The sequence below is a fragment of the Erythrolamprus reginae genome, chromosome 7, assembly GCF_031021105.1.
Source record: "Erythrolamprus reginae isolate rEryReg1 chromosome 7, rEryReg1.hap1, whole genome shotgun sequence".
NCBI lineage: Eukaryota > Metazoa > Chordata > Lepidosauria > Squamata > Dipsadidae > Erythrolamprus > Erythrolamprus reginae.
The window spans coordinates 7,134,689-7,149,086 of NC_091956.1; the positions used below are offsets into that span (position 1 = coordinate 7,134,689).

Here is a 14,398-nt window from a genome sequence, read left to right on the forward strand (position 1 = left end):
ACAGTGGATAGTTTCAGGGTAAAGTTTTGGGGGTATGGGGATGATACTACAGAGTCAAGTAGTGAGTTCCATGCATCAGCTACTCGTTTACTCAAGTCATATTTCCTGCAGTTCTACAGTTCTCTTAACTGGCTGGGAAGAATGGGATCTGTAGTCTCGTATATTTAATAGAGTAACAGAGTTGGAAGGGGCCTTGGAGGTCTTCTAGTCCAACCTCCTGCTCAATAGGGGACTCTTCACCATTCCAGACAAGTGGTTGTCCAATCCCTTCTGTAAAACCTCCAGTGATGGAGCACCCACAACTTCTGGTGGCAAGTTGTTCCACTGATGAATTGCTCTCACTGTCAGGAAATTTGTCTTTAGTTCTAGGTTTTCTCCTTGATTAGTTTCCATTCATTGTTTCTTGTCTTGCCTTCCGGTGCTTTGGAAAATAGGTTGACCCACACCCCCTTGTCTTCTTTGTGTCCTCTCTAGTGGACAGCAAACTATTTTGTTTTTTTAATTTTTAATATTTTTTATTTACAAGATTACATACAAAAGACATAACAACATATAAACATCAATAGACAATATGCAATATACAATAACAACGGAAAATACATTTAAAAGGTTGGGCAGGTGAACGGCAGATCTATGATAATAAGTTGTGCTATAAATATTCTCAATATCCCAATATAGTATAGTTAAATAATTACATTGTATATGTTCTGTCTGGGTTCCCCCAGACGCCAACACCAACTAAAAAGAGTATCCAGACACGTTGGTAAAAAGCAAAGTCATTTTATATATTTGAAAACAAACACAGATAACAAAAACTGTTCTTACAAACTGGAATGCTGTGGAGCTTCACAGAAGAGTCACGATGGCCAGACAATACAACAGGCTTCTTGCTGGCACACACACCACTGTAAATAATAAAACCCACGCCTCCCCCAAGTTTTCAGCCTTCGAGGCCACAAGCCAGAATCAGAGATGCCAAGGATCGAAGCAAGGTCACAGGACTCCCAAAAGATAACTCTCCACAATACAGGAAGGGCGGGCCTGCCTTTTCAACCTTTCTGAGGAGAACCACACCCAAACCCAGCTGTTGCCTATTAGGGATGGAAATACCTGGCTAATTGTCCCCTTCTTTGTGCTGCCCTTCTCTGCCTCATATCTATGATGGCTTGTGCATTCTCATCTAATGACTCCAGGCTACTCGCTAGAGAGAGCTCCCCCCCGGGGGTCTCAGGCTGTTCTCCCTCCTCCTCGTCCTGACATTCCTCTTCCCCGTCTGCCTGGTCCTCCTCCTCCTCCTGTTCCTCCCCCTCCCCCTCTGAGCATGGAGCCGGCAGAGTTCCAGCCGTTCCCTGAGGAGCCTCAGACTGAATCACAACAGTATATAAATAAGAGATAAAGTTGAGTATAAAATAGCAGAAAAATTATAAATCAAGGACTTTAAACTTAAGGATTGTTGGAGAGAAAGGAATTGGCAAACAAAAAAATTTACCCATTACTCTAATAGACATAAATCATGGGCAAGGATAGATATGTTTTGGGCAACGAATGTACTTAATACACAAATAGAAACAATTGAGATAGAGCCAAACTTGGTATCTGACCATAAGATATTAAGAGTAACCTGGCAAGGTAAAAAAAACCCGCCTGCTACCGCACGAATCCCAGCGGCCGATAAGGTCCCACAGAGTTGGCCTTCTCCGGGTCCCGTCGACTAAACAATGTCGTCTGGCAGGTCCCAGGGGAAGAGCCTTCTCTGTGGCGGCCCCGGACCTCTGGAATCAACTCCCCCCGGAGATTAGAACTGCTCCCACCCTCCTTGTCTTCCATAAATTACTTAAGACCCACCTATACCGCCAGGCATGGGGGATTTGAGACACCTTTCCCCCAGGCTTATTATAATTTATGTTTGGTATGGATGTGCTGTTTGGTTTTTAATTATGATAGGGTTTTTAGTTGTTGTTGTTGTTGTTGTTGTTGTTGTTTTTTAATATTAGATTTGTGCCAGTATAATATTGTTTTTATCATTGTTGTGAGCCGCCCCGAGTCTTTGGAGAGGGGCGGCATACAAATCTAATAAATTATTATTATTATTATTATTATTATTATTATTATATAGATGGACATTTCAAAAATCGATTTTAAAATATGAGGACTTCAAACAAAAACTAGAGAAAGAAATAAACTTCTTCTTCCAAGAGAATTTAAAAGAACACACTAACCTCCAAAACCTATGGGATACAGCTCAAGCTGTGATTAGGGGAAGTACAATCTCATATATGGCCAAGGTTTATAAAAGAAAAAGAGCCAAAACCGAAAATTTGGAAGAGGAATATAGAATATTAGAAGAAGAATTCCAAAAACATCCACAAAATAGTGATATAAGAGAAAATGTCTTGGAAAAAGCACCAACTAAACCTGCTTGATAATGAAAAACTAGCCCAACAAATAAAAAGCACCAAACAATTTAACTTTGAAAATGCTGACAGCAAACTATTTTGGATGCCATCGTCCAAGTGGATGCCAGTTTTGAAGTTTGTACAGTTTCACTCCCGGCACTGATGTTGTGTGGAAATGACCGCTGTCAACTTTATATTGCATGCACTTTTATTCAATTGTAGCCAGCAGCTTCTGGAGTCCTTAACAAATCACTCCACTGCCTCCCTCTCTCTCCCCTCTCTCTCCCTTTCTCTCTCTTTGGCTGTTGCTGCCTCTCTGGGCTGAGCGCACTCCTTCAACAACAGAAGGCTTGAGAACAGAGGCAGCGGAGTGGGAAAAGCTGAAAAGAACTAAGCTATCTCCTTTGCATTTTGCAAGGGATTAATTTCACCTGCTTTTCCTGTTTTCCTAGCACCGTCTCATTCCCCCTTTATGAATCCAACTGGGCAAGTCGTTCCCCATCCAAGCTCCACGGAGGAAGTGGTAAAGAAAAGATAAGAAAAAAAAAGAAAGAGGGAGGGGAGAGACAGAAAAAGCAAGAGAGAGAGAAAGAAAGAAAAGAAAGAAAAGAAAGAAAGAGGAAGGAAGGAAAGAAAGAAAGAAAGAAAGAAAAAAGAAGGAAGGAAGGAAAGAAGAAAGAAAGAAACAGGAAGGAAGGAAAGAAAGAAGAAAGAAAAAAGAAGGAAGGAAGGAAAGAAGAAAGAAAAGAAAGAAAGAGGAAGGAAGGAAAGAAAGAAAGAAAGAAAAAAGAAGGAAGGAAGGAAAGAAGAAAGAAAGAAAGAAAGAAAAGAAAGAGGAAGGAAAGAAAGAAAGAAAAAAGGAAGGAAGGAAGGAAAAAAGAAAGAAAGAAAGAAGAAAGAAAAAGGAAGGAAGGAAGGAAGGAAGGAAGAAAAAAGAAAGAAAGAGGAAGGAAGGAAGGAAAGAAGAAAGAAAGAAAGAAAGAAAGAAAAGAAAGAAAGAGGAAGGAAAGAAAGAAAGAAAGAAGAAAGAAAAAAAAGGAAGGAAGGAAGGAAAGAAGAAAGAAAGAAAGAAAGAAAAGAAAGAGGAAGGAAAGAAAGAAAGAAAAAAGGAAGGAAGGAAGGAAAAAAGAAAGAAAGAAAGAAGAAAGAAAAAGGAAGGAAGGAAGGAAGGAAGGAAGAAAAAAGAAGGAAGGAAGGAAAGAAGAAAGAAAGAAAAAAGAAAGAGGAAGGAAATAAAGAAAGAAAGAAGAAAGAAAAAGGAAGGAAGGAAAGAAGAAAGAAAGAAAGAGGAAGGAAAGAAAGAAGAAAGAAAAAGGAAGGAAGGAAGGAAGGAAGCAAAGAAGAAAGAAAGAAAGAAAAAAGAAAGAAAGAGGAAGGAAGGAAGGAAAGAAGAAAGAAAGAAAGAAAGAAAGAAAAGAAAGAAAGAGGAAGGAAAGAAAGAAAGAAAGAAGAAAGAAAAAAAAGGAAGGAAGGAAGGAAAGAAGAAAGAAATAAAGAAAGAAAGAAAAAGTTTTGCTCTCCTCCCACCCTCCTTTTCTGCCCCTGCTACTTCTGACAACCCATAAAACAGTGATGCTGGCAGAAAAGCCTGTTGAAGAACAGGCGAAGATGCTTTCATTCTTCAGATGCAATGAACTGAGGCCAAAACAGCCATTGTAATGGTAAATTGCGGAGGGACTGGGAGAGAGGCAGGATAATCAATCAAAGACTGAAGCTCTAGGAGTTCCTTTAAAAAGTTCGCTCCCCACCAGATTGAAACGCCTGGCTTTCTCTCTACCTCCCTGGCTCTTTCCTTTCTTTCTTTCGCTTTCTTCCTGGTCCTGACGCCGCCGTGAAGAAGGCCAATGTTCAGGGAAAGAGATTTTCAGAGAGGAAGTTTTTGCAGAGGGAGAAGAAACGGTATCGCTTTGAAAACATCTCTTGTGAAGTTGGACTGGTTCAACTAGGGTGGCCGAATGGTTCCCCTGAAGACTTCTCTATCTAGCACCGTGGACTTCTTGCAGCCACCAGAAGAAATGGACTGGTCTTTTTTGGTGATCCTTGGTGCCTATGATCGGGCAGGGGGTGAGATAATTCATCACAAATGTGGAGGTTTTTCATCTCTAATGCTCTCGTTCCCAGAGTCTTAGTTTTATTGAAGGTGTGTTCCAAGGACAAAGTTATGAGGTTCGTGATGTTGGACAGCCTAAACAGAAGTGTCATCCCTTCTTTGGAAGCTTACTCAACCCATAAAGGAAGATACCTTTACTTGGAAATATTGCTCCAAGGAGGAGCTCCATGGGGATTTACACTGAAAGGTGGATTGGAGCATAAAGAACCATTAATCATCTCCAAGGTAACAGTGTTTATTTGACTTCAGTAAGAGTTTAATAGGAATTTAAAGCAATTTTAAAAGCTAGAATTCCTTTCAAGCAAAGCATTGATTCCAGGAAAGAATGTCTCGTGATTTGTAGGTTGTTCAACATTTTAGGCCATTGTGAAGACAAAGCAAACAACAATACGTATGTGACACTGTTTTATACAGATCCTTCGAAAGAGCAAATTTCAAAAACACATTAATGACTTAAACAATTTTTCTCTACTCAAGGTGGATCCTGTAACTTCTGAGCTAATTTGTAACCTATAACAATCAGAAAAGATGCTTGGGTTTAACATGACTTAGACTCATTCGTTTTCAGGAGGATTAAAGTTATTTACTCCTGATTACGGTTATTTAAGGTTGTTTAAAATTACATGTTTTAGCTGAAAGGTTTCATGGCTCCAGTAAAGGCTGCAAAAAAGAGAAAAAGAGACCCAATCATTTATATATTGTGATCCTTTTAATTGATATGTTCTATATTGGTTTTTTTAATGTAAATGTTTTATTTGCATTAATACTTGCAAATATAGAATGTGCTAGCTACATTAAAAATTATTTGAATCAGTGTGAATCAACTGACATATAAGCCATTAGGTTTCATTGAACTTTTTGCAAATGGGATAAAGAGTTTTCCAAGTATAAAAACCTTTGCATTTTTTGCGCCGTTAAAAAATTCTTAATATGTTGGCTAAAAGGGAGATTGCTTTCTTTCCAGTATGTGCTCCATAATTTTTCCTTAATGATTTGTTAGCGAAGCCACCATCCCATTTACACGTTAAACTACAATAGGTAAATATTGTGTCCATGTGAAACTATTTTAAGAATCCATTTGGCATTTTTAAAAACTAAACTAAAGCAAATCCCTTTTCAAATGAGTGTGTTCTGGTGTGCCTCTTGAACAGGAAAAGTTATAAAAGTGGGAATGTGATAAATTATTGTTTGTATTAATTTATCTCTCTTTTGAGAGCTTTTGAGACTCAAGTTTTGGGGTCTGTTGTTGAGTTCCTTAGATTTATAGTGTGGAATTTTAGTTATGCACTTTTTTCCCTAAATTACTTCAATTACCAAAGAAGTAAAAATATTCAAAAAATTAACAAAAGATTTCTAACGTACAGTAACAACTATAGTATTTCCCCCCTTTTCTTTTGGGATTTTGTAAAGGGGAAAGTCTAAAGAAAATGTTTAGGTTTTGTTTAAATTACATTTGGTTGTTTTTAGCTTACTTGGGAAATTGGGCGCCAGATCAACAGTTGTAGAACCTCAAAACTGCTGAGCTATTTCTCAGTAAATAAAGATGAGGTATATACTTACTCCGTAATATTAGCCTTGGGTTTCATTTTAGTTACTTTATTTAAGGAAGTGAAAAGTACTGAAAGAGAATGAGTTTGTTTCAAACAATAGAAAAACATATACAGTGATATCTCGTCATATGAACTTAATTGGTTCTGGGACGAGGTTTGTAAGGTGAAAAGTTTGTAAGACGAAACAATGTTTCCCATAGGAATCAATGGAAAAGCGATTAATGCGTGCAAGCCCAAAACTCACCCCTTTTGTCAGCCAAAGCGCCCGGTTTTGAGCTGCTGGGATTCCCCTGAGGCTCCCCTCCATGGGAAACCCCACCTCCAAACTTCCGTGTTTTTGTGATGCTGCAAGGGAATCCCAGCAGCACAAAAACAGGTGCTTCGCTGGCAACGGAAGTCCAGAGGTGGGGTTTCCCAGCAAGGGGATCCTCAGAGAAATTGCAGCATCGCAAAAACATGGAAGTTCTCGAAACCCCACCTCTGGACTTCTATGTTTTTGTGATGCTGCGATTTCGCTGAGGCTCCCCTCGCTGGGAAACCCCACCTCCAGACTTCCGTTGCCAGTGAAGCGCCTGTTTTTGCACTGCTGGGATTCCCCTGCAGAAGCCAAATCTCATACGGGGCGTGTGCGCGCATGTGTCAGGAACACACACATCTGCATCGGCCGCTGGGGACGGTCTGGGTAGCGAGGTAAGTGGCTGCCCGCCACTGGTTGTAAGTTTCTTTTTCAAATCCTCAATCTGAGTATTGTATTGGCAGTTCTGTGTTAGCAAAAACTTCAGAAGAGAAGGATTTAGGGGTAGTGATTTCTGACAGTCTCAAAATGGGCAAACAGTGCGGTCAGGCGGTAGGAAAAGCAAGTAGAATGCTTGGCTGCATAGCTAGAAGTATAACAAGCAGGAAGAGGGAGATTGTGATCCCGCTGTATAGAGCGATGGTGAGACCCCATTTGGAATTATACTGTGTCCAGCTCTGGAGACCTCACATACAAAAAGATGCTGATCAGATTGAACAGGTCCAAAGACGGGCTACAAAAATGGTGGAAGGTCTTAAGCATAAAACGTATCAGGAAAAACTTCATGAACTCAATCTGTATAGTCTGGAGGACAGAAGGGAAAGGGGGGACATGATCGAAACATTGAAATATGTTAAAGGGTTAAATAAGTTTCAGGAGGGAAGTGTTTTTAATAGGAAAATGAACCCAAGAACAAGGAGGCCCAATCTGAAGTTAGTTGGGGGAAAGATCAGAAGCAACGTAAGAAAATATTATTTTACTAAAAGAGTCGTAGATGCTTGGAACAAACTTCCAGCAGACGGGGTTGGTAAATCCACAGTAACTGAATTTAAACATGCCTGGGATAAACTTATATCCATCCTTAGATAAAATACAGGAAATAGTATAAGGGCAGACTAGATGGACCATGAGGTCTTTTTATGGCGTTAATATTCTACATTTCTAAAGTCCATCCTAACTTCGAGTAGTTGCTAAGAGACCAATTGGAGGGCAATTCTGTTGTTGAAGTTAAGACAGAGATATTGACTGTCCTTCCATAAAGCAATACAAAATGCATTTATTTGTTTGTTTTCATCACCTTAATGGACCCTGGACAGGATACAACAGGATTATTTAAAATGACATTAAAAACTCCCTATATAAATAATGGAAAGCAACCATTTGTTTGTTTGTTTGTTTGTTTGTTTGTTTGTTTGTTTACTTACTTACTTACTTACTTACTTACTTACTTACTTACTTACTTACTTACTTACTTATTTAATTTGTATGCCGCCCCTCTCCGTAGACTCGGGGCGGCTCACAACAGTAATAGAAAACAATCTATAATACAAATCTAATAATTAAAACTAAAAACCCATAATTTAAAAAAACATGCACACAACATACCATACATAAACAACATAGGCCTGGGGAAGTTATCTCAGTTCCCCCATGCCTGATGGCAGAGGTGGGTTTTAAGGAGTTTACGAAAGGCAAGGAGGGTGGGGGCAGTTCTAATCTCCGGGGGGAGCTGGTTCCAGAGGGTCGGGGCCGCCACAGAGAAGGCTCTTCCCCTGGGACCCGCCTAACGACATTGTTTACCATAATACAAGCTGCCGTGAAAACCAGGGATACTGCCAAATGGAGTAAGATATTCCATGGCTTTGAAGAGGAACATTTACCGGCATAGAGTCATAAACGTCAAGGACTAAGAAGCATTTAAAAGGGAGGAAGCCTCATTTTGACTTTAAAAATAAAAAAGGCTTATTACAGCTAATTCATTTCATTCAAACAACAACAATGGGACTGTGAGGTTTGGTTTCTACAACAACCAATTCCCTTAATGTCAGACATGCTTGAAGTGTGTTTTACATCATCATCATAAGTTTAGTTTCTGGCTTGTTTTGTTTTTTGTTAGCCAATTCTAGTACTTTCAAGAACACCTTGAATATATGCCTGCGATTTAAAGCACTTACAGTGGTACCTCTACTTACGAACTTAATTCGTCCCGTGACCAGGTTCTTAAGTAGAAAAGTTGGTAAGTAGAAGCAATTTTTTCCCATAGGAATCAATGTAAAAGCAAATAATGCGTGCCAACCCATTAGGAAAGAGATAAAAGCTCGGAATTTGGGTGGGAGGAGGAGAGATGAGAGAGGAAGGAGACAGAAAGAGAGGAAGGAAGGAAGAGAGAAAGAGGGATGGAGAGAGAAAGGAAGGAAGAGAGAGAAAGAGGGAGGGAGAGAGAAATAGAGCGAAAGGGAGGAAGAGAGATTTTTTTTGTCCAAACTTTTTTTAGCGCCCCCCCCCAATGTTCCCCAGGATTTTGAAAATATGAAAAATGTGCCGCGGCTCCAAAAAGGTTGGGAAACACTGATCTAGTCCAACCCCCTGCTCGAGCAGGAGACTGTATACCACCCCAGAAAAATGGAAGTCCAATCTCCCCTTGAAAGTTTCAAAGGTTGGAGCGTTCACAACCTCCTTAGGCAAGTTGTTCCACTGGTTGATTGCTGGTTTATTTGTCTGAGAATTTAAAAAATGTCATGGCTTGGGGGTACAGACAGAGTGTTGAGGGGACGTGAGGGGATAGAAACATAGAAACATAAAAGATTGATGGCAGAAAAAGACCTCATGGTCCATCTAGTCTGCCCTTATACTATTTCCTGTATTTTATCTTAGGAGGGATCTATGTTTATCCCAGGCATGTTTAAATCCAGTGACTGTGGATTTACCAACCACGTCTGCTGGAAGTTGGTTCCAAGCTTCTACTACTCTTTCGGTAAAATAATATTTTCTCACGCTGCGTCTGATCTTTCCCCCAACTAACCTCAGATTGTGCCTCCTTGTTCTTGGGTTCACTTTCCTATGAAAAACACTTCCCTCCTGAACCTTATTTAACCCTTTAGGTTAGGTTAGGTTAGGTTTATTGGATTTATATGCCGCCCCTCTCCGCAAACTCGGGGCGGCTCACAACAATAATAAAAAACAGTACAGTACACAATACCAAATCCAATGCCCACCCATCCAGTTCCAATTGAAATTAATAATCTCATAAAAAACAGTATATATAAAAAACAGGCACACAGTCAATCAATCAACAAAACAACATGGGCAAGGGGGAGGTGTTTTAGTGCTTTAACATATTTAAACATATTTAAATGTTTTGATCATATCCCCCCTTTTCCTTCTGTCCTCCAGACTATACAGATTGAGTTCATATAGTCTTTCCTGATACATTTTATGCTTAAGACCTTCCACCATTCTTGTAGCCCGTCTTTGGACCCGTTCAATTTTGTCAATATCTTTTTGTAGATGAGGTCTCCAGAACTGGACACAGTATTCCAAATGTGGTCTCACCAGCGCTCTATACAGCAGGATCACAATCTCCCTCTTCCTGCTTGTTATACCTCTAGCTATGCAGCCAAGTATTCTACTTGCTTTCCCTACCGCCTGACCGCACTGTTCACCCATTGTGAGTCTGTCAGAAATCACTACCCCTAATTCCTTCTCTTCTGAAGTTTTTGCTAACACAGAACTGCCAACACAATACTCAGATTGAGGATTTATTATTTTATTTATTTTATTTATTTATTATTTGGATTTGTATGCCGCCCCTCTCCGAAGACTCGGGGCGGCTCACAACAAGTGAAACAAATCATAAATAATGCAATTAATTAAAATATTTAGAAATTTTTAAAAAAACCCATAAACTAACAGACACACACACAAGCATACCATGTATAAATTAAACATGCCCAGGGGGAGATGTTTCAATTCCCCCATGCCTGACGGCAAAGGTGGGTTTTAAGGAGTTTACGGAAGGCAAGGAGAGTAGGGGCAGTTCTAATCTCCGGGGGGAGTTGGTTCCAGAGAGCCGGTGCCGCCACAGAGAAGGCTCTTCCCCTGGGGCCCGCCAACCGACATTGTTTAGTTGACGGGACCCAGAGAAGGCCCACTCTGTGGGACTCCTTTTCCCCAAGTGCATTATTTTACATTTGGAAACATTAACCTGCAGTTTCCATGGATGGTCATGAAGCCAGCTTGATTGCCGTGATCTCCAGCAGGAATGTCCACCCTTCGCAAGTTTAAGACTTGTGGACTTCAACTGCCAGAATCCCTCAGCCTACATTAAAGTCCACTGGTTTTAAAGTTGCCAAGGAAATGTCATTTCTGGGTTAAATTTGCAGAAAGAGGTTGGCTCTAGACAGCAATTCATCGGGTGGAGGGGAAAACCAGCTGTCATTTTCTTGATTCCAAGAATACCACTCCTGCTGTGTTCTAAAAATAGCTTTCTTCTAATGGCCAAAGAGCCTGTAAAGCTATTTAGCAACTAAGGGACTCAATTAGAGATCCTGCAGTGACCAAAATAAAAGACCTGCATCATGGTAATTAGCTAAAGAGGGAATGCTGTTTTCCCCGGCTCCCTTGATAACTCTCCAAGAGGGTTCTGCTGGGAATTGTAGTTCAACTGCATTTCTGAAAATATAGAAAATATATATGTTCTGTCTGGGTTCCCCCAGACCTCACCACCAACTGGAAAAAACAGCCAGACACTCTGGTAAAAGCCAAAAGTATTTTATAACTGGAAAAAATAAGCACAGAGGAAAACCTGTTCTTCCCAACAGACAGGATATAATACAGTACAGCAGGGTCCTGATGTCCAGACAATACAGCAAGCTTCTTGCTGGCACCCTCCCCCCCAAGGTTTCAATAGTCAAAGGCACAAACCAGGATTCTAAGACACCAAAGTTCACAGTCAGGTCCCACGACTCTCAAAGATAAAACTCCACAAGCCAGGAAGGGTGGGTCTGCCTTTTAGCCTTTCCCAAGAGCACCACACCCAAACCCAGCTGCTGCCACTTTAATGCTGAAAGTATTTAGCCAATTGACTCCGTCTCTGATTAGCTCTTCGTTGTCGCAGATCAATTATGGCTTGTGCACTTTCCTCTAAGGAATCCAGGCTGCTTGCTGAGGAGAGCTCCCCCTGGTGGGACTCTGGCTGTCCTCCCTCTTCTTCAGCCTGGGATTCCTCCTCGTCTGTCTGCACCTCCTGTTCCTCAGCCTCTCCCTCTGAGCTGGAAACCGACAGAAGGTCAGCCGTTCCCGGAGGGGCCTCAGACGGAACCACAACAATATATAAGATTAAAAATACTAGAGTTAAAGAGATGAGAAGAAAAAATTTACATACCGGTAAGTGGTATTATACACCTGTACAAATTGCACACTTCCAGGGGAAAGAGAAGAGCAAATGTTGGCATGGGTGCCAGAAAAAAGGAACATTTATGCATATGATCTGGGAGTGTGAAGAAATACAGAAATTCTGGAAGGTAGTCCAGAATGAAATTAATAAAATGTTAGACATTAATTGGATTGTTATAAAAGAAGCAGCAATTTTAATTAAATATAGGGAATTAGGAGAATTTAAGGAAATTAAAACTGCAGCATGGAAAGTGCTCAAGCGGTGATAGTTTTAGGATGGAAAGATTCTACAAAATGGACAGTACAAAATTGGTATTGGTATATGGTGGATCACATATATTTTAAAATTATGGAAATAAGATTAAATAATTTTGATGAGAATAAATTAGAGAAGCTGATGGTGCGATGGAACAAGGTAAAAGATTATATGTTAAGTAAAATCTGTGATGTAAATACGAAAAATAAACTACAATCACTCTTTTAGTAAAATTTGCTCAAGATAGAGCCAAGGATTAATAGATAGATAAACAAGCTAAACCTCTTTGAATCCTCCTGTAGGGGTGGTGGGGGTGACGGTGTGTGTGTGTTGTTTGGTGATGGGCACAAGCACTGTGCACTGTTATATGTTTGTTTTTTGTAAACCTATAAAAATCAATAAAAATTATATTTTTTTAAAAACAACAACAACTGCATTTCTGAAAGAAAGGTGGAAGGCAATCCCGCCATCTTTTACACTGAGTTGACCAGATTTTGTAATAATGTAATAATTGCATGCTACATAGAAAGGTAGAAGATTGATGGCAGAAAAAGACCTTGTGTGTTTGTCCTCTGGACACAACATTGTGGTCATCTAGTCTTCCCTTATTTTATTTATTTATTTATTAGATTTGTATGCCACCCCTCTCCGAAGACTCGGGGCGGCTAACAACAATAAAGAAGACAATGTAACAAATCTAATATTAAAAATAATTAAAAAAAAACCCAATTTAAGAGACCAATCATACAAACAAGCATACCATGTATAAATTCTATAAGCCTAGGGGGAAGGGAAAAATTTCAATTCCCCCATGCCTGACGACAGAGGTGGGTTTTAAGGAGCTTGCGAAAGGCAAGGAGGGTGGGGGCAACTCTGATATCTGGGGGGAGCTGGTTCCAGAGGGTCAGGGCCGCCACAGAGAAGGCTCTTTTCCTGGGTCCCGCCAAATGACATTGTTTCGTCGACGGAACCCGGAGAAGGCCAACTCTGTGGGACCTAACCGGTCGCTGGGATTCATGCGGCTGTATTTTATCTTAGGATGGATCTAGGTTTATCCCAGGCAGGTTTAAATTCAGTGACTGTGGATTTACCAACCACGTCTGCTGGAAGTTTGGCTTCTGCCGCATGAATCCCAGCGACCGATAAGATCCCACAGAGTTGGCCTTCTCCGGGTCCCGTCCACTAAACAATGTCATCTGGTGGGCCCCAGGGGAAGAGCCTTCTCTGTGGTGGCCCTGGCCCTCTGGAATCACCTCCCCCCGGAGATTAGAACTGCCTCCACCCTCCTTGCCTTTCGTAAGCTACTGAAGACCCACCTATGTCACCAGGCATGGGGAAATTGAGATATCGCCAGGCTTATATAGTTTATGTATGTTATGACTGTGTTGTATGGTTTTAATGACGGGTTTTACATGTTTTTTAAATATTGGATTTGTCACTTGTTGTTGTTGTTGTTGTTGTTCTTCTTCTTCTTCTTCTTCTTATTATTATTATTATCATCATTATTATTATTATGTCACTACAACACAGCAAACGAGATCACTATGCTGGATTTCGTATTTCATCACCAGTCGGGTGCTTCCCAAGCACCTAGGACTGTGTGATGTAGCGGCGAATTATGTTTGCCGATCCCAGTGAAGCGGCCTTTTGCAATTGACAGGTGGAGATTTTGTCAATTCCGATGGTTCTCAAATGTCTGCTGAGATCCTTTGGCACTGCGCCCAGCGTGCCAAGGACCACTGGGACCACTTTCACGGGCTTATGCCAGAGTCATTACAGCTCGATTTTCAGATCTTCGTATTTCACTAATTTCTCTAGCTGCTTCTCCTCAATTCTGCTGTCTCCTGGGATGATGATGATGTTGATGATGATGATGATTATTATTATTATTATTATTGTTGTTGTTGTTGTTGTTATTGTTATTATTATTATTATTATTATTATTATTATTATTATTATTATTCCAAGCATCTACCACTCTTTCAGTAAAATAATATTTTCTCACATTACTTCTGATCTTGGAATATAGAAAGTCCAGGGCTGGGTTCTTACTTACCTTAGTATCGGTTCGCTTCCTCCAGCGCCGCGTGGGTGTGCCACATGGGCCCACATGCGCATGTGCAGTGCCAAAAAAATTCAGGAAAAAAAGGCAGAAACAAGATGGCCACTGCACGTACAGTGCTGGAAACTTGGCTTCTGCACATGCTCAGAAGAAGAAAAATTTCAAAAAAAATTCAAGTAGCGCCCACAAACTGCCACTGACCGAACTGGGTCCGTGACATCACCATAGGGTCACTACCAGTTCGAGTGAATGAACAACGGTGGCCAGGAAGGTTGTAAAATGGGATACAACTCTCTCGCTTAGCTACAATGCAATATTACATTTGTATGAGAAAT

At 40.6% G+C, this 14,398-nt stretch overlaps 1 protein-coding gene across 1 annotated transcript in view; it reads left to right on the forward strand.

The window, feature by feature from the left end:
* Positions 1-3,907: 3,907 nt before the first annotated feature.
* Positions 3,908-14,398, forward strand: part of SHROOM3 (shroom family member 3) — a 200,128-nt gene continuing 189,637 nt past the window's right edge. The window contains exon 1 of the mRNA XM_070756912.1: positions 3,908-4,731. Within this exon, the coding sequence (XP_070613013.1) occupies positions 4,480-4,731 (252 nt within the window). The 5' untranslated portion in view covers positions 3,908-4,479. The remainder of the gene's footprint in view (positions 4,732-14,398) is intronic.